Source organism: Macaca nemestrina, chromosome X, assembly GCF_043159975.1.
Source record: "Macaca nemestrina isolate mMacNem1 chromosome X, mMacNem.hap1, whole genome shotgun sequence".
Classification (NCBI taxonomy): domain Eukaryota; kingdom Metazoa; phylum Chordata; class Mammalia; order Primates; family Cercopithecidae; genus Macaca; species Macaca nemestrina.
In genome coordinates this window covers 20,838,748-20,861,501 of record NC_092145.1, presented here as the reverse complement: position 1 = coordinate 20,861,501, position 22,754 = coordinate 20,838,748, and the positions used below count along the sequence as shown (strand labels likewise).

Sequence of the window (22,754 nt, the reverse complement as noted above, 5' to 3'; positions counted from 1 at the left end):
TTTGAGGTAGGAGAGAATATACTGTTCACAAAATGAAAAGCAAACTAAGATTGACCAAAAAAAAAAAAAAAATACATTACCTTTTTAAAATAGGCAGGTAGAAAAACATAGAAGGGGGACTCTGCATGTTGTGCTGAGAACAAGAACATTTTATTCACTCAGGATTTTGCTCTAATCCTGTTGTGGAAATAAAGGAATTATGGGACCCACTCTACTAGTAGAAGAGAGCAGTAGGGAGAATGTTGGGTTTATTGAAGACAATATAAAAAGAAGAAATAGACTGCAAATAGACGATGGAGGATGTGTACTTGAAAGAACCTGTGGATCCTCTTTAATGTATTAAATATGCCAGAGAAGGAGTGGACCCTTCCCTAATCCTCAAAGCCTTGGAAACAGAGAGATCTCAGTTATCCCTTCATATCTTGCATTGTTCTGCAAAGGATTTTTTTTTGTTTGTTTGTTTTTTGCTTTTATCATATTAGAGCATAGCTATAGTGTTAAATTTCGTAGCTAAAGATCCTAATGCATGAAGTAAAATTTTTACAGAAAGGTAAGGGTCACTAGCATATTTCTCTAGTAGGAGTTTAAAGATATAGAAACCACAAAGTGGACGGAGTCCAGGGACTCTAGTCCATCAGAAAGAAGTAACATAGGAATGATGTGTGACATCCCTGAGATTGGGGAACTTGCCTAGATGATCTGAGGGCATATTTTGTGCTGTTGTAGAAATTGTAGGGCATGGTCAGAGAAGTTATTCTGAAGCAAGAAAAATTTAGAGTAAGAGTACACTGAGCCTTAGTTGAATTCATTTTCACCTCAGTTCTTATTTGCATATGCATACTGCTCACTTTTCTCCTTTTTTTTTTCTTCCTTGGCCCTCTAATACTTGTGTACTTCCCCTTTCTAAACTATACCTGGCAGTAAAGCATTCTCTTCAGAAAGTGAGAATCACTAGCATATTTCTTTAGTAGGAGTTATAGAAACCACAAAGTGGACAGAGTTCACGGACTCCGGTCCATCAGAAAGAAGTAACATAGGAATGATGTGTGACATGCCTGAGGTCAGGGAACTTGCCCAAATGATCTGAGGGGATGTTTTGTGCTGTTGTAGAGAATATTTAGCTTGCTAAACATTGTTGCACCTCTTTCAAGTCATTTTCGAACTTTGCTCCATGTTTCTTCTATATAAAGACCCTCTTGCACCAGCATTTGCAGAATTAAATTCCTTACATTGGTTTCTTTTATATCAATTCTTTAATACAGTATTACTGTTTTAAAGAAGTATCTGCACTGTTTTATGTATATCTTGAACTAATAAAAATTCCAACGTCAAAAGTTTTGAACCTCTTGGTTCTTTATACTCTTTATCCCTGTAGTTGGCTGACTTTATTACTAGTGTCAATAACTATGTTTAAAGCTAGGAGTTTTTTTCTTCTCTTTCTCTGACCCTTATGCAAAGACTCAGAGATTAGGTTCTTGTATTCCTGCCAGTGCCTCCCTACCTTAAAAACCTCTACCTTGACCCTGCATTTAAACTGTTACTGCCTCAATTATTATTATTATTTTCCTGAGATGGAGTCTTGAGGCTGGAGTGCAGTGGTTCAATCTTGGCTTACTGCAACCTCTGCCTCCTGGGCTCAAGCGATTCTCCTGCCTCAGCCTCCCGAGTAGCTGGGACTACAGGCATGCACCACCATGCCTGGCTAATTTTTGTATTTTTAGTAGAGACGGGTTTCACTATGTTGGCCAGGCTGGTCTCGAACTCCTGACCTCATGATCTGCCCACCTTGGCCTCCCAAAGTGCTGCTATTACAGGCATGAGCCACTGCCCCTGACCCTCAATTCTATTTGAAAGGCAAATTACTGCCCCAGACCCAAATGCAGCCCACCACCTGGATTTGCAAATAAAATTTTATTGGAATGGAACCATCCCCATTTGTTTAGTTATTTTCTTTTTTTTTTTTTTTTTTTTTTGAGACGGAGTCTCGCTCTGTCGCCCAGGCTGGAGTGCAGTGGCCGGATCTCAGCTCACTGCAAGCTCCTCCTCCCGGGTTTACGCCATTCTCCTGCCTCAGCCTCCCGAGTAGCTGGGACTACAGGCGCCCGCCACCTCGCCCGGCTATGTTTAGTTATTTTCTATGGCTACTTTCCCACTGCAGTGGCAGAACTGAGGAGTTGCAACAGATACTGTATGGCCCACAAATCCTCAAATGTTTACTCTCTGGCCCTTTGCAGAAAAAGTTTGCCCATCCTCTGGTTTATTGAACTCTTACGAACGTGGAAGAATAGCAGCCATGAAAAATGATTACTTTGGGAATATAAGTGACATAAATCTATTATAGTTTAGACAGAGCTGTTTATTGATCATTTGATGTGGAACATTGAACTTCATCCAGTTATACTACCTTTGCTTTTTCCGAGTTAGAAGTAGCACTTAACTCAGTTCAGATATCACCTAGGGTTTTATAAATTCATGTTGAATAATGCATATCAGTTGAAGTATATATTGCCTGAATTCTTTCTTTCAGTTATAGTCTTACTAAAATTGGCGAACAAATTTAGGGTAGAATATATCATTGCTAGCCCTAAGAATTAAGCCCCCTACACATGTAAACAAAAAAGAGTGGAAAGAAATAGCCCATTAGTGTCCCTCCAATTTTCTTATAAGTGACTGCCAGAACATATTCCTATTCTCACAAAGAAAATGACTGGGAAAGGAAGTAAACTTAGATACATCCATATACCTTCCATTCATAAAATAGTAAGTTACCGCCTGTTATATGCAAATTATGATGTTGCAAAGACATATCTCAGGGCTCAATAAACTTTAATAGGGACTGTAAATACTTGAAGGACTTAAATGTGTGGTAGAGTAAGATAAGTGTGTAGGGAGCTAAAGAAAGTGCTAGGGGAATTCAAAGAAGGAAGGGAGAAATTACAGCGGGACTGGTGAGGGAGAAGGATAAGTTTATGAAGAAGGTGACAATTGAGATGGGCCTTCATGGATTGATAGGATACACCCTGGAAAAGAGGGGGACCAATGCTTGGGATTGTATTTTAAGTATTATATACAGAACAGACTTGAAGGCAGAAAAGCATAGATGTATTCCAGAGAACTGAATGGTCCACTTTGCCTGAACCCCTGACTCCCAAATGTTCATCTGCTGATCAGTGCTGATCTCAGGTGAAGTTTTTACCAATCCATGCCTTTAAAAAAGTTAAGTACAGCATAATTAAAGATGTCATTATGTAGTTGCTAATTATCCTTCCTGGGCAGGACTGTACTGTACTCTGAGATTTGTTATTCTCTTATTTTCTTAATACCAAAGTGTCATTTTACAAATGAAATGATGGTGTTGGTCAATGGTGGGATTTTTTAAAAAATGACTTGACTTGGTAAAAGAAAGAGGTGGCAACTATGTTTCTGCCTAGATTTTGTTTTGAAATTGTACTAGTCCATGAAATTGAAGAGTCTGGAGCCAAACTGTGGAGGGCTTTGAATGTCATAGTAAAGAACGTAACTGAATTTGACAGGCACTGAAGAGAGTCATTGAAAGTTGTGAGCAAACTGTTCTTTAGGAAGGTGCCCCTGGTAGTCTGTTAGATAGCCTAGAGAAGGGAAAGAAGAGAGGCAAGGAGCCCAGTTAGACTATGGCAGTCTGTGGAAAAGGAAAAAGACCTTGAATTGGTTTTTGGCAAGGAGCATGAAAAGAATCGGGTGGATATCAGAGAGAGAGAGTATAGAGGTAAAATCTAAAATACTGGCAGTTGACTGGATATAGGCAGCTAAAACAAAAGTGTTATAGATGATTTCTCACATTGGAGGAACCTGGATGAAGGGTACATGCGAACCATCTGTATTCTTTTTGCAACTTCTGGTGAGTCTTAAACCGTTTCAAAATAAGAAGTTATAATAAAAAGGAAAACATGCCAGACACAGCTGGGATCTGTAGTCCTAGCTATTTGAGAGGCTGAGGCAGGAGCATCGTTGAGCCTAGGAGTTTGAGGGCAGCCTAGGCAACATATAGCGGGGCTGACCACATCTCTGAAAAAACAATGAAATGATTTCTTCAGGATTACAAGGTCAAATAGGACCGAGTTCACTTGGTGGGCAACCATCAAAGCTGAGGACACAGACCTAACTTCAGTGGGCAGCAGCTGCACAACTTCAGTCCATTGTTATCATGGGAATGTGGCCCAGTGTTGCAAAATCTTGCAACTTTTCAATAGAAGCCAGAAAGTTGGAATCTGGGTGTTGTTTTTTTTTTGTTTGTTTGTTTTTGTTTTTTTTAATGTGAAATCTCACAGTGTACAAAACAAATTCAAAAACATTGTTGACACTGTGTAGGCCAAACCAAACACATCTGTGGAAAATCCGAGTTCCATCAACCCCTGCTATTGTTATTCCTCTTATTCATGTGAAACTTTGGGAAAATTGAGAGGGAATTGATATTTGCACCTTGTAGCTCTGATCATAAATTTAAATCATTTACAGGTTTAAACTGAAAATGATGTATTTCCAAGTTCACAATAAATTATATTCATTCTCCGTAGCATAATTAGGAGTAAAGTAGGGTGCTTGAGAATTCCTTACCTTATATGGAGACTTGTTTAGGCTCAGCCAACCAAGGCTGTATGTGTGTGTGTGTTTTAATTTCTACCTTTGCACAGCTTGCCTTTACCCTTGCTGTTTAGGTATTTGAAATCTTCTTTAAAAGAATTTTGTGGCCGGGCATGGTGGCTCACGCCTGTAATCCCAGCACTTTGAGGGGGACAAGGCGGGTGGATCACCTGAGGTCAGGAGTTCGAGACCAGCCAGACCAACATGGTGAAACCTCGTCTCTACTAAAACCACAAAAATCAGCTGGGCATAGTGGTGCATGCCTGTAATCGCAGCTACTAGGGGGGCTGAGGTAGGAGGATTGCTTGAACCTGGGAGGCAGAGGTCGCAGTGAGCTGAGATCGTGCCACTGCGCTCCAGCCTGGGCAACAGAACAGAGCGAGACTCCATCTCAAAAAAAAATTTTTTTTTTGTAATGGATTTTATAACAAATGTTTTTCTTTTTCTTTTTAGTTTTAATTCACAGGTGTTGCAAGCTGACATGTTAAGAATTAGGACAAACAGAGCAACGTTTAAGAATCGACGCTGTCTGGTAAGAAAATGCTTATAATGGCCTCCCTGTCCAACACTTGTGCTTATTGGTCTTAACCAATGGTCTTCAAACTTGAGCATTCACAGGGAGGGCTTATTAAAACACAGATGGCCAGCGGGAGTCTCACCCCCAGGGTTTCTGATTAAGTAGATGGGGGTGGAGCATGAGAATTTGCATTTCTAACAAGTTCCCACTTTGAGAAACACTGCTCTAAACATTACTGAAGGAAAAATAAACACATTGACTACAGTTATGATTGCTGCAGCTGCAACAGAATTAATTTTTAAATCCCATATGGATTTAATATTGAGATTTTATGTATAAGACCATCTGGTTTCCAATTTTTTTTTTAAAGAAAATTGTAACTTTGAGAGGAAAATTTGCAGACTCTCCTAAAAGTAATTTTTAGGCTTTTAGTTAGACTTTTATCTCACATTTATCTTGAATTATAAATAAGATTTGCTTTTCATGGTATTATCATGCAATCTCTAAATTATAACTCTTTTCTACTAATTATCCTGTAAACATAGAGAATATACTTGTAGATCAGTAAGCCAAGGTGAATACATGATTCATTATATGATTTTTTTATTGAGATGAAATTCACATAACATTCAATTAACTATTTTAAAGCATACAGTTCAATAGCATTTAGTGCATTCACAATGTTGTTCAACCACTACCGCTCTCTAGCTTCTTTTTTTTTTTTTTATTGTGCTTTAAGTTCTAGGGTACATGTGCACAACGTGCAGGTTTGTTACATATGTATACATGTGCCATGTTGGTGTGCTGCACCCGCTAACTCATCATTTACATTAGGTATATCTCCTAATGCTATCCCTCCTCTCTCCCCCCTCCCCACAATGGGACCCAATGTGTGATGTTCCCCTTCCCGAGTCCAAGTGATCTCATTGTTCAGTTCCCACCTATGAGTGAGAACATGCGGTGTTTGGTTTTCTGTTCTTGTGATAGTTTGCTAAGAATGATGGTTTCCAGCTGCATCCATGTCCCTACAAAGGACACAAACTCATCCTTTTTTATGGCTGCATAGTATTCCATGGTGTATATGTGCCACATTTTCTTAATCCGGTCTGTCACTGATGGACATTTGGGTTGATTCCAAGTCTTTGCTATTGTGAATAGTGCCGCAATAAACATACGTGTGCATGTGTCTTTATAGCAGCATGACTTATAATCCTTTGGGTATATACCCAGTAATGGGATGGCTGGGTCATATGGTACGTCTAGTTCTAGATCCTTGAGGAATCGCCATACTGTTTTCCATAATGGTTGAACTAGTTTACAATCCCACCAACAGTGTAAAAGTGTTCCTATTTCTCCACATCCTCTCCAGCACCTGTTGTTTCCTGACTTTTTAATGATCGCCATTCTAAGGCTACAGTAACCAAAACAGCATGGTACTGGTACCAAAACAGAGATATAGACCAATGGAACAGAACAGAGTCCTCAGAAATAATACCACACATCTACAGCCATCTGATCTTTGACAAACCTGAGAGAAACAAGAAATGGGGAAAGGATTCCCTATTTAATAAATGGTGCTGGGAAAATTGGCTAGCCATAAGTAGAAAGCTGAAACTGGATCCTTTCCTTACTCCTTATACGAAAATTAATTCAAGATGGATTAGAGACTTAAATGTTAGACCTAATACCATAAAAACCCTAGAGGAAAACCTAGGTAGTACCATTCAGGACATAGGCATGGGCAAAGACTTCATGTCTAAAACACCAAAAGCAACGGCAGCAAAAGCCAAAATTGACAAATGGGATCTAATTAAACTAAAGAGCTTCTGCACAGCAAAATAAACTACCATCAGAGTGAACAGGCAACCTACAGAATGGGAGAAAATTTTTGCAATCTACTCATCTGACAAAGGGCTAATATCCAGAACCTACAAAGAACTCAAACAAATTTACAAGAAAAAAACAAACAACCCCATCAAAAAGTGGGCAAAGGATATGAACAGACATTTCTCAAAAGAAGACATTCATACAGCCAACAGACACATGAAAAATGCTCATCATCACTGGCCATCAGAGAAATGCAAATCAAAACCACAATGTGATGGTAGTTTCTTTTGCTGTGCAGAAGCTCTTTAGTTTAATTAGATCCCATTTGCCAATTTTGGCTTTTGTTGCCGTTGCTTTTGGTGTTTTAGACATGAAGTCCTTGCCCATGCCTATGTCCTGAATGGTATTACCTAGGTTTTCTTCTAGAGTTTTTATGGTTTTAGGTCTAACATTTAAGTCTCTAATCCATCTTGAATTAATTTTCGTATAAGGAGTAAGGAAAGGATCCAGTTTCAGCTTTCTACTTATGGCTAGCCAATTTTCCCAGCACCATTCATTAAATAGGGAATCCTTTCCCCATTTCTGGTTTTGGTCAGGTTTGTCAAAGATCAGATGGCTGTAGATGTGTGGTATTATTTCTGAGGGCTCTGTTCTGTTCCATTGGTCTGTATCTCTGTTTTGGTACCAGTACTCTGCTGTTTTGGTTACTGTAGCCTTGTAGTATAGTTTGAAGTCGGGTAGCGTGATGCCTCCATCTTTGTTCTTTTGGCTAAGGATTGTCTTGGCAATGTGGGGTCTTTTTTGGTTCCATATGAGCTTTAAAGTAGTTTTTTCCAATTCTGTGAAGAAAGTCATTGGTAGCTTAATGGAGATGGCATTGAATCTATAAATTACCTTGGGCAGTATGGCCATTTTCACAATATTGATTCTTCCTATCCATGAGCATGGTATGTTCTTCCATTTGTTTGTGTCCTCTTTTATTTCACTGAGCAGTGGTTTGTAGTTCTCCTTGAAGAAGTCCTTTACATCCCTTGTAAGTTGGATTCCTAGGTATTTTATTCTCTTTGAAGCTATTGCAAATTGGAGTTCATTCATGATTTGGCTCTCTGTTACTGGTGTATAAGAATGCTTGTGATTTTTGCACATTAATTTTGTATCCTGAGACTTTGCTGAAGTTGCTTATCAGCTTAAAGAGATTTTGGGCTGAGACAATGGGGTTTTCTAAATATACAATCATGTCATCTGCAAACAGGGACAATTTGACTTCTTCTTTTCCTAACTGAATACCTTGATTTCTTTCTCTTGCCTGATTGCCCTAGCCAGAATTTCCAACACTATGTTGAATAGGAGTGGTGAGAGAGGGCATCCCTGTCTTGTGCCAGTTTTCAAAGGGAATGCTTCCAGTTTTTGCCCATTCAGTATGATATTGGCTGTGGGTTTGTCATAAATAGCTCTTATTATTTTGAGAAACGTTCCATTAATACCGAATTTATTGAGAGTTTTTAGCATGAAGGGCTGCTGAATTTTGTCAAAGGCCTTTTCTGCACTCTATTGAGATAATCATGTGGTTTTTGTCTTTGGTTCTGTTTATATGATGGATTACGTTTATTGATTTGCCTATGTTGAACCAGCCTTGCATCCCAGGGATGAAGCCCACTTGATCATGGTGGATAAGCTTTTTGATGTGCTGCTGGATTCGGTTTGCCAGTATTTTATTGAAGATTTTTACATCGATGTTCATCAGGGATATTGGCCTAAAATTCTCTTTTTTTGTTGTATCTCTGCCAGGCTTTGGTATCAGGATGATGTTGGCCTCGTAAAATGAGTTAGGGAGGATTCCCTCTTTTTCTATTGATTGGAATAGTTTCAGAAGGAATGGTACCAGCTCCTCCTTGTACCTCTGGTAGAGTTCGGCTGTGAATCCCTCTGGTCCTGGACTTTTTTTGGTTGGTAGGCTATTAATTATTGCCTCAATTTCAGAGCCTGCTATTGGTCTATTCAGGGATTCAACTTCTTCCTGGTTAAGTCTTGGGAGAGTGTAAGTGTCCAGGAAATTATCCATTTCTTCTAGGTTTTCTAGTTTATTTGCATACAGGTGTTTATAGTATTCTCTGATGGTAGTTTGTATTTCTGTGGGGTCGGTGGTGATATCCCCCTTATCATTTTTTATTACATCTATTTGATTCTTCTCTCTTTTCTTCTGTATTAGTCTTGCTAGCAGTCTATCAATTTTGTTGATCTTTTCAAAAAACCAGCTCCTGGATTCATTGATTTTTTTGGAGGGTTTTTTGTGTCTCTATCTCCTTCAGTTCTGCTCTGATCTTAGTTATTTCTTACCTCCTGCTAGCTTTTGAATGCGTTTGCTCTTGCTTCTCTAGTTCTTTTAATTGTGATGTTAGGGTGTCAATTTTAGATCTTTCCTGCTTTCTTTTGTGGGCATTTAGTGCTATAAATTTCCCTCTACACACTGCTTTAAATGTGTCCCAGAGATTCTGGTATGTTGTGTCTTTGTTCTCCTTGGTTTCAAAGAACATCTTTATTTCTGCCTTCATTTTGTTATGTACCCAGTAGTCATTCAGGAGCAGGTTGTTCAGTTTCCATGTAGTTGAGTGGTTTTGATTGAGTTTCTTAGTCCTGAGTTCTAGTTTGATTGCACTGTGGTCTGAGAGACAGTTTATTATAATTTCTGTTCTTTTACATTTGCTGAGGAGTACTTTACTTCCAACTATGTGGTCAATTTTGGAATAAGTGTGATGTGGTGCTGAGAAGAATGTATATTCTGTTGATTTGGGGTGGAGAGTTCTGTAGATGTCTATTAGGTCCGCTTGATGCAGAGTTGAGTTCCATTCCTGGATATCCTTGTTAACTTTCTGTCTTGTTGATCTGTCTAATGTTGACAGTGGGGTGTTAAAGTCTCCGATTATTATTGTATGGGAGTCTAAGTCTTTTTGTAAGTCTCTAAGGACTTGCTTTATGAATCTGGGTGCTCCTGTATTGGGCGCATATATATTTAGGATAGTTAGCTCTTCCTGATGAATTGATCGCTTTACCGTTATGTAATGGCCTTCTTTGTCTCTTTTGATCTTTGGTGGTTTAAAGTCTGTTTTATCAGAGACTAGGATTGCAACCCCAGCTTTTTTTTTGTTTTCCATTTGCTTGGTAGATCTTCTTCCATCCCTTTATTTTGAGCCTATGTGTGTCTCTGCATGTGAGATGGGTCTCCTGAATACAGCATACTGATGGGTCTTGACTCTTTATCCAATTTGCCAGTCTGTGTCTTTTAATTGGAGCATTTAGTCCATTTACATTTAAGGTTAATATTGTTATGTGTGAACTTGATCCTGTTATTATGATATTAGCTGATTATTTTGCTCGCTAGTTGATGCAGTTTCTTCCTAGCATTGATGGACTTTACATTTTGACATGTTTTTGCAATGGCTGGTACCAGTTGTTCCTTTCCATGTTTAGTGCTTCCTTCAGGATCTCTTGTAGGGCAGGCCTGGTGGTGACAAAATCTCTAAGCATTTGCTTGTCTGTAAAGGATTTTATTTCTTCTTCACTTATGAAACTTAGTTTGGCTGGATATGAAATTCTGGGTTGAAATTCTTTTCTTTAAGAATGTTGAATATTGGCCCCCACTCTCTTCTGGCTTGGAGAGTTTCTGCCGAGAGAGCTGCTGTTAGTCTGATGGGCTTCCCTTTGTGTGTATCCCGACCTTTCTCTCTGGCTGCCCTTAACATTTTTTCCTTCATTTCAACTTTGGTGAATCTGACAATTATGTGTCTTGGAGTTGCTCTTCTTGAGGATTATCTTTGTGGCGTTCTCTGTATTTCCTGAATTTGAATGTTGGCCTGCCTTACTAGGTTGGGGAAGTTCTCCTGGATGATATCCTGCAGAGTGTTTTCCAACTTGGTTCCATTTTCCCCGTCACTTTCAGGCACTCCAATCAGACATAGATTTGGTACTCTTTCTTCCAGTTGATCGAGTCAGTTACTAAAGCTTGTGCATTTGTCACGTAGTTCTCGTGTTATGGTTTTCAGCTCTTATCAATTCTTTTAAGGACTTCTCTACATTGGTTATTCTAGTTAGCCATTCGTCAAATCTTTTTTCAAGGTTTTTAGTTTGTTTGCGCTGGTTACGTAGGTCCTCCCTTAGCTCTGAGAAGTTTGATTGACCGAAGCCGCCTTCTCTCGACTCGTCAAAGTCATTCTCCGTCCAGCTTTGTTCCGTTGCTGGCGATGAGCTGCGTTCCTTTGGAGGGGAAGATGCGCTCTGATTTTTTGAATTTCCAGCTTTTCTGCACTGCTTTTTCCCCATCTTTGGGTTTTTATCTGCCTTTGGTCTTTGATGATGGTGACGTGCTGATGGGGTTTTGGTGTGGGTGTCCTTTCTGTTTGTTAGTTTTCCTTCTAACGGTCAGGACCCTCAGCTGTAGGTCTGTTGGAGTTTGCTCGAGGTCCTCTCCAGACCCTGTTTGCCTGGGTATCAGCAGCGGAGGCTGCAGAAGATAGAATATTGCTGAACAGCGAGTGTTGCTGTCCGATTCTTGCTCTGGAAGGTTCGTCTCAGGGGTGTACCCCACCGTGTGTGGTGTGAGGTGTCAGTCTGCCCCTAGTGGGGGATGTCTCCCAGTTAGGCTGCTAATTGGGTCAGGGACCCATTTGAGCAGGCAGTCTGTCCGTTTTCAGATCTCAACCTCCGTGCTGGGAGATCCATTGCTCTCTTCAAAGCTGTCAGACAGGGACGTTTACCTCTGCTGAGGTTTCTGCTGCTTTCTGTTTAGCTATCCGCTCTCTAGTTTCTTAATTGCATACATATCCTTGTCTTGTTCCTCATCTAAGTGGGGAAGCTTTCAGTCCTTCACCATTGAATATGACTTTAGCTGTGAGTTTTTGGTAAATGTCCTTTATCATGTCAAGGAAATTTCCTTCTACTCCTACTTGCTGAGTATTTTTCCTTTTTTTTTTCTTTTTGAGACAGAGTCTCACTTTGTCACCCAGGCTGGAGTGCAGTGACATGATCTCGGCTTGGTGCAACCTCCACCTCCTGGGTTCAAGCTATTCTCCTGCCTCAGCCTCCAGAGTAGCTGGGATTACAGGCACACACCACCACGCCCAGCTAATTTTTTTTGTATTTTTAGTAGAGACGGGGTTTCACCATGTTGACCAGGCTGGTCTCGAACTCTTGACCTCAAGTGATCCGCCCACCTCCACCTCCCAAAGTGCTGGGATTACAGGTGTGAGCCACCGAACCCGGCCTTATTGAGTATTTTTATCATGAAAGTGTGTTGAATTGTTTCAAGTGCTTTTTCTGCATCTCTTGGGATGATCATGTGTTTCCCCACCTTGGTAGATTCATATGGTATATTACGTTTATTTTTTCCACGTTGAACTACCCTTGCATTCCTGTGATAAATCTTTTTGCATCTGTATTCATGAGATATTGGCCTGTTGTTTTCTTGTGGTATCTTTTGCTAGCTGGCCTCATAGAATGTATTAGGAGGTATTCCTTCATCTTCCACTTTTGGAAGAGTTTGAGTAGGATTTTATGTTGATTCTTGTTTTTTGTTTGTTTGTTTTTGTCTTTGTCTTTTTGAGATGGAGTTTTGCTCTTGTTGCCCAGGCTGGAGCACAGTGGCACGATCTTGACTCACTGCAATCTCTGCCTCCCGGGTTCAAGCGATTCTCCTGCCTCAGCCTCCTGAGTAGCTGGTATTACAGGCACCCACCACCACGCCCAGCTAATTTTCTGTATTTTTAGTAGAGACAGGGTTTCATCATGCTGGCCAGGCTAGTCTCAAACTTCTGACCTCAGATGATCCACCTGCCTCGGCCTCCCAAAGTGCAGGGATTACAGGTGTGAGCCACTGTTCCTGGCCTGGTGGTGTTGATTCTTTGAATATTTGGTAGAGTTCAGCGTTGAAACCATCTGGTCCTGGATGTTTCTTTGTTGGGAGGTTTTTGATTACAAATTCTATCTCTTGTTATAGGTTTGTTGAGATTTTCTTTTTCTTCTTGAATCAGTTTGGTAATTTATGTGTTATGTGTTGTGTATTATAGATTTCTCTTATAATATGATTTTTAATGTGATAGAATCTATAGAATACATTTTAGTGAAATGTTATAGCTTGATACCAATTTAAAAATATTGCTTGTGGCCAGGCGTGGTGGCTTACACCTGTAATCCTAACACTCTGGGAGGCCGAGGCAGGAGGATCATGTGAGGTCAGGAGTTCGAGACCAGCCTGGCCAACATGGTGAAACCCCATCTCTACCAAAAATACAAAATTAGTCGGGTGTGGTGGTGCATGCCTGTAATCCCAGCTACTGGGGAGGCTGAGCCAGGAGAATCGCTTGAACCCAGGAGTTGGAGGTTGTGGTGAGACGAGATCACGCCACTGCACTCCAGCCTGGCGACAGAGTGAGACTCTCTCTCAAAACAAAAAACAAACAAACAAACAAAAAATATTGCTTGCTAATCTTAAAAGTGGACATTTTCCTCCTCATAGAATGATATTCAATATTATTCCCACAATATAGTGGGAGAAATTATAACTCTTCATTAAATGAATATTTCTTCTTTCCACTCATTTACTCATTCATTCAATGATATTTATTGAGCACCTGTTTGCCTCTCAAAGCCTTCCATACCTATCCAGTCTTCTACTCAGCAAAACCAACGTAGTGGTTTAGGACCCACTATGTATTAGGCCCTGATCTAGTTGCTAGGGTTGATCTAACCGAGTTTGGGGAGGAGATAACATCTTAGTTGAGATCTTACTGATGTGAGGGGGTTAGCTAGTTTGGGATATTGATGACAGGGGTAGACAATATTCCTTGTAGAAAACAGTATGCTTGAAGTCCTGGAAAAGGAAGTATGCTGTATAGATAAAAGAGTGTGTATAAAATTTGAAAGAAGTGCATTTTAGCTACAGTGAAAGTAAATATACAGTAGTGAGAGATGTGGTTGAAGAAGTAGACTAGTGCAAGATTTTGTAGGGCCTTCAAGTCATGTTAAGTATTTTGCACTTTATCCTAGGGTAATGAGAAGCCATTGAAGAGTTTTGAGCCAATGATTGACATGATCAGATTTGTTAAAAGATTGCCCTGGCTGCAGAGTGGAAAGTGGATTGGAAGAGGGCAAACGTATATGCAAGAAGATCAGATAGGCTACTGCAATCACCCTGGCAAAGAGCTGATGGTAGCTTGGACTAGTGTGATGGTAGTGGAAATGGAGAAAAGTTCCAGATTCAGAAGAAATTTCAAAGATGGAATCAATGGATGTTGGGAAACAGTGGAGGCAAACATGACTCCTAGGTCTCTAGCTTGGGCAGCTGATGGGATGGTGGTGCCACAGAATAAGAAGGGACCACTGCAAGAAGAGTAGATTTACAAAGGAGGATGAGTTTAGCTTTGCACATGTTACATTTGAGGTTCTCTTGGACATGTAAACTAGTGATGTTCGATGTACTAGTTTGAAGCTCAGGAGTGAGATCTGGGCTAGAGATAACCATTTGGGAATCATCAGTAGATTGTTATTTAAAGCTGTGGGAATGAATGATATTACCTACAAAGAGAGTATAGAAAGAGCAGAGAAGAAGTTGCAGGACAAAACTTTAAAAATCACCAACACTTAAAAATCAATCAGAAGAGGAGTGATGGACTAAGTAGAGAGGCAGGAGGAGGCTTCAGAAGAGAGTAGTATCATGAAAAAACAAGGAAAAGTTGTAAGTCATATGCTGTCAAGCAGTCAAACAGACTGAAAAGTGTCCTTTAAATTATCAAAACAGAGATTACTCATGAATTCTTACATTTGAGAGCACTTTCCATAGAAGGAGGAGTGGGGTAAGATGAAGCCAGATTTGATTTTGAAGAATAACTGAGAGCCAAGGACCGATAAATGACACTGTACATCCAAGCTCAGTTATTTGGGGGGCGGGGGGGCAAATTCCTCATCTGTAAAATGGGAATGTAAGAGTAACTGCTTTATAGGTTTGTTGTGGATTACCTTGATCAGTATAAAGCACTCAGCACAGCACTGACACATACTAAATGCTCAATAAATATGTGGTTTTTTAAAATCAGTAATAGTACATATAGTCAGCAACCAGTGTACCTGGCTTTTTAAAAATTATAATTTTAAAATCTTTTTTTCTAGTACCAAACACTTAAAGAATACTTTTCCTTTATTTATTTATTTATTTTTGAGATGGATCTCTTGCCCAGGCTGGAGTGCAGTGACGTGATCTTGGCTCACTGCAACCTCCGCCTCCCAGGTTCAAGCGATTCTTCTGCCTCAGCCTCCTGAGTAGCTGGGACTACAGGCGTGCGCCACCACACTTGGCTAATGTTCACATTTTTAGTAGAGATGGGATTTCACCATATTGGCCAGGCTGGTCTCAAACTTTTGACATCGTGATCCACCTGCCTTGCCCTCCCAAAGTGCTGGGATTATAGGCGTAAGCCACTGTGCCCGGCAATACTTGGCATTTTAAAAATGCATAACATTCCTTAGGAATTCTAGGCTCTTAATTTGCATAATGTTCAGTTTAATATAATGTATATTTAAAATAAACCATCTTATATAACAGATTGTGTTTGGCAGAATTGAAGTCATTTTAACTTATTGGATGATGGGGATTTCAAGGCTTGTTGGTTTAGCTTGCTATAACAATACTATGCATATGGTTTTATTGTGTCAAAGTATCACTTCATTATTATTATAAGACATATGTAAGTATATACTTACCTTTAGTATAGAACTGCTGAATTATCTAGGAGAATGACATGAATTAGAATGCTTTTGGCAAAAGCAGTAAAATCCAATTCGAAGAGACTTAAACAGCCTGGGCAAAGTGGCTTATGCCTGTAATCCCAGCACTTTGGGAGGCCAAGGTGGGCAGATCACCTGAGGTTGGGAGTTCAGGACCAGCCTGGCCAACATGGTAAAATCCCGTCTCTCCTAAAAATACAAAAATTAACCAGGCATGATGGCATGCGCCTGTAATCCCAGCTACTCAGTAGGCTGAGGCAGGAAAATCGCTTGAACCCGGGAGGTGGAGTTTGCAGTGAGCCGAGATCACGCCACTGCACTCCAACCTGGGTGACAGAGTAAGACTCTGTCTCAAAAAAAACAAAAACAAACAAACAAACAAAAAACAGAGAGACTTAAACAATAAGGGACATTTATTATCTCAAATAATAAGAAACCCCAAGAAAAGGAGGTTCTAGGCCGGGTTAGTTCAGTGGCCCAATGACGTCATCAGAGACTCAGGTTCCTTCTATCTCTCCACCCTACCATCTTCAGCAGCCACAGTTAATTATGTACCTAGTAATTAGACCCAGGGTTCAAAATCAATGGATAGCAAGCTCTTATATATATTTACAGATGTCGAGAAGGATATCTATCAACCTATCTTTAGTATATATCTCTGGAGCCTGGCATTATAGGCAGAATTTTATTTTTACTTTATGCATTTCTATACTAGTTGGGTGTTTTTCACAAAGCATGAGCAATACCGGTGTTTTCATTTCTAATAGATATTATATTACAAAATGGAAACATTATTCTTGAAAAAATACAAATATTATTGAATGATATCATAAACTATAAGTTTAATGGTTATATCCTATACTGGCCTATCCTTAAAATTGGTGCCACAGGCATCTAAAGTAGCCAAATTCAAAGAGACAGAAGGTAGAATGGTGGTTGCTAGGGTCTGGGAGGAGGAAGGAATGGGGAGTTGTAGTTTAAAGGATACAGTTTTGCAAGAGTACAGTTTTAAAGGGTTTCAGTTTTGCACGATGAAAAGAGTCTAGAGATTGGCTGCACAACGATGTGAATGTACGTAATACTGCTGAACTGTATGCTTCAAAATGGTGGAGATGGTAAGTTTCATGTTAGTGTATTTTACCATTATTTTAAAAATTGGTGCTACTTTTCATGTATTTAAATATAGGTAAAACAGGCTGGGCGCAGTAGCTCACGCCTGTAATCCCAGCACTTTCAGAGGCCCAGGCGGGCGGATTACTTGAGGTCAGGAGTTTGAGACTAGCCTGGCCAACATAGTGAAATCCCATCTCTACTAAAAATACAAAAAATTAGCCAGGTGTGGTGGCACGTGCCTGTAATCCCTGTTACTTGGGAGGCTGAGGCAGGAGAATCTCTTGAACCCAGGGGGTGGAGCTTGCAGTGAGCCAAGATCCCACCACTGCACTCCAGCCTGGGCGACAGAGACAGACTCCATATGAAAAAATATATATATATACACATACACACACACACACCATATATACCATATATACATATATATGGTGTGTATATATATATGGGGGGTGTGTGTATACATACATATATAGGTAAAACTGTTTTAGAAACAAATCACTGTGACAGAGGGCATTGAAGAGCCATGGGTTTCATTCAACACAAAAATAAAGATGTATATTTTCCAAGCATTGTATTAAAAAAAAAAAAAAAAGCTGTTCCCTCACAATTATTTTGTTTAATTAAGTGCGAATATTTTCTTCACTTCTCTCGGGAAATCACTTCACCCACTTCTGTTGAATAGAAGCCCGAAGACCTCTTCTGACATTGAGACTATGCCTTCTCCCAAATCACCTCTTTGCTTTATCTCCTAAGAACTCTGAAGTTGACATGCCTGTGCCTTTCTCTCCCACCAGGAATTCTGGCCCTTCTCAATCTGGGTGTCACTGCGTCACTTCTCCATCCCCACCCCCTCCTCTTCCAAAGGAAGCAGAGGAAATGTCTCATCTTCCTAAGAGAAAAGGTTGTGCTTTTCTTGAGCAATTCCTCTGTTCTAATTTTAGGCCTACTGACATCTGTCTCATTAGGTTTTGCTTTTCATATTGGCAACCACAAACCCCAAATCTAGTGTATGGCCCACAAAGTCGCAAGCATGTAATACATTCCTGATCCTACTTTATGCCCTGTGCATCTAGCCCATGTTCAGTTCATGTTGAGTAGCATTATAAACCATCTTAAATCATTTCTGAAACTAAGCAGAGACATTTATAAACATAGTGTACAACCCTCTGTTTAGGATTTTCTGAGCATTTTATCTGTAGTTACTATAGTAGGAAATGGCTTAAAAACAGCAAACCTAGGAAAATGAAACATAATTTTTAAAAATCTTAATGTCTTTACAATATTAATTTTCTGTGATCTCTCTTAAATGGAACTAAGCTTGGTTTTTCCTCCTATCTTAATCCCGTCACTGGAAATAATTCTTAGGAATTAGCTTCACCCAGCACCCTCCCTAACCTCCCCCTACTTCTACTCCCAGCCACCTTCACACCATGACATCATTCCTTGGTGCTGATACTCTTGGTTCCTTCCAAGGACTTTTTTCCTGGAACGTGAGAAAAAGGCACAGTGGGAAATTTACACAGAAGATACCAGTGATGTTTATTACATCTCAGTAAACTCATTATTTCTATTTTAATACTTTGTTTCATGTGGAAAAATTATCCAAGGTAATTCCTTTGCAAACACCACTTGTAGTACTTAATTTGGGGAGAATTCTCTTCCAGAAGCCTTGTTTTCTGCAATTAATTTCTTGCATTATTACTAAAAGAATCAGCCAATACAATATTTGATCCACATTTTGTCCAATTAAAACATTCTTGGCCGGGCGCGGTGGCTCAAGCCTGTAATCCCAGCACTTTGGGAGGCCGAGACGGGCGGATCACTAGGTCAGGAGATCGAGACCATCCTGGCTAACACGGTGAAACCCCGTCTCTACTAAAAAATACAAAAAACTAGCCGGGCGAGGTGGCGGGCGCCTGTAGTCCCAGCTACTCAGGAGGCTGAGACAGGAGAATGGCCCGAACCCAGGAGGCGGAGCTTGCAGTGAGCTGAGATCCGGCCACTGCACTCCAGCCTGGGCGACAGAGCGTGACTCCGTCTCAAAAAAAAAAAAAAAAAACATTCTTGTAGCTTATGATTCTGTAGCTCAAGTTCAAATCCTACCTACCTCAGACATTTCACACTATCTCCCTGCTGGTGTCAACAATTTCAGTCAATCTTCTCATGATTTCCTGGATAAAGTTTTTCAATGGGAAATCCTAAGCCTTTACCTGAACCTAAACTGGTTCCTTCCCATTCCTTACATATAAATTAAAAATAATCTCTTCTAGGAAGTCTTCCATCATTATTTTATGAAACCAATTTGCCATACCATGTTTTCTCACTTATAAGTGGGAGCTAAATGATAAGAACTTATGAACATAAGGAAACAACAGACACTAGGGTTTACTTGAGCAGGGAGGATATGAGGAGGGAAGCAGAAAAGATAACTAGTAGGTACTGGGCTTACTACCTGGATGATGAAATAGTATGTACAACAGGCCAGGGACGGTGGCTCACACCTGTAATCCCAGCACTTTGGGAGGCCAAGGCAGGCAGATCACCTGAGGTCAGGAGTTTGAGACCAGCCTGGTCAACATGGTGAAACCCCATTTCTACTAAAAATACAAAAAAATTAGCCGGGCATAATGGTACGTACCTGTAGTCCCAACTATTTAGGAGGCTAAGACAGGAGAATTACTTGAACCTGGGAGATGGAGGTTGCAGTGAGCCGAGATTGCACCACTGCACCCCAGCCTGGGTGACAGAGCGAGACTCCATCTCAAAAAAAAAAAAGAAAAAAAGAAAAGGAATAATATGTACAACAAATCCTAGTGACACGTGTTTACCTATGTAACAAACCTTCACATGTAACCCCAAACCTAAAATAAAAGTTAAATAAATAAAAAATTAATAAAAAGTAATTGTCGGCCGGGCGCGGTGGCTCAAGCCTGTAATCCCAGCACTTTGGGAGGCCGAGGCGGGCGGATCACGAGGTCAGGAGATCGAGACCATCCTGGCTGACACGGTGAAACCCCATCTCTACTAAAAAATACAAAAAAAAACTAGCCGGGCGAGGTGACGGTCGCCTGTAGTCCCAGCTACTGGGGAGGCTGAGGCAGGAGAATGGCGTGAACCCGGGAGGCGGAGCTTGCAGTGAGCTGAGATCCGGCCACTGCACTCCAGCCTGGGCGGCAGAGCGAGACTCCGTCTCAAAAAAAAAAAAAAAGTAATTGTCTTATTTATGACATGTAATTTTAATATAGCCAAAGTGTCACAATTTCTATAGAAAATATATGTATACATTTAAGTTCAGGTTATATATCTTTTTCATTAGATTATAAACTTTATAAACCATAGTGTTTCATGTTATATATTGTGAATTTTCTGGGCATTTGATCGATGAAGATGTGAACCTTAGTAGCATGAATTAAATGTATTAAAATTCTACTTCTTCAAAGATGTGTGTGTTTATGTGTATGTATATGTGTGTATATGTATGTATATATGTATACATGTACATAGAATACATGTATACAAATGTATTTATAAACATAGTGTACCACAGGTACACTATGGTACACTATGTGTATACATGTATATGCATATACACAATATATACATGCACACATATATATCCATGTATAGATGAGATTTTTTTCAGAAAAACCTTAATTTTTCGGATTCTGTTCATGCCACTGCACAACTTCTCAATTAGTGTTACTAAAGGGAAATACTGAGGAAGAATCTCCCAAACGGTAGAAATCACAGTGTTTTCTGCTTGCTTTGAAAATTTGATTATTTTTATAGTATGCCTTAAGAATGGGAATGTAAATATTTTTAAAATTAGCAATATTAGGGATTCAAGTAAAAAAAAAGGTCACAGTATCTAATGTTGAGAGGGTACAAGGAAATAGGTATTCTAATACACTACTGGGAAATAAATTTGCATAAGTTTTCTGGAGGGCAGCTTGGCGATCTGTATCAACAACCTTGCAACCCAGAAATTCCAGCTCTATGAATTGATCCTAAAGAATTAAGGATGTGCACAAACATTAGCTTAAAAGATATTGTTACAACATTATTTACAAGAGCTAGCAAAAAATATGGCAGCAGTCTGAATGTCTAACAACAGGGAATAGTTCAATCGAAAGAGCCTTCATTACCTGTATTTGAATTCCAGTTCTAGCAATGACTGAATAACTCCTTGGGCAAGTTACTTAATCACTGTAGCCCTCAATTTTTCTGAGGCAAAATGGGGGTGATAATAATGCATACCTCATGGGGTTGCTGTGAGAATTGAATGAGATAAAACATGTGTGGCACATAATAAAAGTGCTGCTTATTATTATGGTACATCCTTACAGTATAATACTCAGCACTTAAAATGGCGTTGCAGATGAATTTTAACATGGAAAGACTCAGAATGTATAAAATTATATATATTAAATATATATGCTTTATAATGAGAAAAAAATGTGAGCCAATTTCTGTTAAAAATGAAAAGATCAGGGACAGGCCTGGTGGCTCATGCCTGTAATCCCAGCACTTTGGGAGGCCAAGGTGGGTGGATCACTTGAAGCCAGGAGTTCGAGATCAGCCTGGCCAACATGGAGAAATCCTGTCTCTACTAAAAATATAAAAATTAGCCGGGCATGGTGGCGCACGCCCATAATCCCAGCTACTCGGAAGGCTGAGGCAGGAGAATTGCTTAAACTCAGGAGGTGGAGGTTGCAGTGAGCCAAGATTGGGCCACTGCACTTTAGCCTGGGTGATAGACTGAGACTCCTTCTCAAAAAAAAAAAAAAAAAGAAGAAGGAGAAGGAGAAGGGGAGAAGGAGAAGAAGAAGAAAACAGATCAGGACAAACGGCAGAGCATAGAGGAATTTTAGGGCAGTGAAACTACTCTGTAGCATACTATAATGATGGATGCATGTCATACAAAACCCTTAGCATATCCAACACCAGGAGTGAACCTAAATGTAAACTATGAACTTTGGGTGGTAATGATGTGCAAATGTGGCTTCATTGGTTGTAAAAAATGCACCATTCTGGTGAGGGATGTTGATAGTGGGAGAGGCTGCACCTGTGTGAGGGCTGGGGGGTATGTGGGAACTCTTTATAATTTCTGTTCAATTTCACTGTGAACCGAAGAGTGCTCTAAAAAATAAAATCTATTAAAAATAAATAAATAAAAGATCAAATAGGAAAAGACTGGAAACTGCTGGGTAACAGGGGACAGATAGCCTAGTTTTATAAATACTCAGCATATAATCCAAATTGTTTATGTATCATTAAATGATGTATTTTAGAGTGTTTGACAATGATAGTAATAATGGTGGTAGTAGTAATAGTTACCATTTATTTAGCACATACTGTGTGCCAGGTGCTGTGCTAAACACATTACATGCATTATCACCATTATCACATTTAATATAAGTAGATGCTTGAAACGGCAACTCTGGCATGTTGTTCTTAACACTATTGCCTATAGCAACAAATTATATATTCAATGTATCCCTTTAATATAAGTTTTATCCAGAAAAGATTTCTGACTTTTGTTAGAAGGGGCAACTAATAGCATTATTGGTTTGAATTACAAATTTCCTTAGAATATCAACCCTGGAACATGATTAATACAGACCAGTCTGAGTTACGCACCAGTCAAGAGTCCACAACTGTCAGATTTTTATTATTATTATTATTATTATTTGAGTCAGTCTTGCTCTGTCATCCAGGCTGGAGTGCAGTGGTGCGATCTTGGCTGACTGCAACCTCCGCCTCCCAGGTTCAAGTGATTTCTCCTGTGGCAGCCTCCAGAGTAGCTGAGATTATAGGCGCCTGCCACCACACCTGGCTTTTTTTTTTTTTTTTTTTTTTTTTTTGTAGAGATAGGGTTTCACCATGTTGGCCAGGCTAGTCTTGA

At 39.8% G+C, this 22,754-nt stretch overlaps 1 protein-coding gene across 37 annotated transcripts in view; it reads left to right on the top strand.

Annotated features, from left to right (window-relative positions):
- Positions 1–22,754, top strand: part of PABIR3 (PABIR family member 3) — a 121,447-nt gene that overhangs the window by 5,701 nt on the left and 92,992 nt on the right. For all 37 annotated transcript variants that reach the window (XR_011618313.1, XR_011618316.1, XR_011618319.1 and 34 more), the window contains exon 3: positions 5,074–5,152. Coding sequence is in view for 30 of the 37 variants with exons in the window: in XM_071088864.1 (XP_070944965.1) it covers positions 5,074–5,152 (79 nt within the window). In the remaining 7 variants the exon portion in view is untranslated. The remainder of the gene's footprint in view (positions 1–5,073; positions 5,153–22,754) is intronic.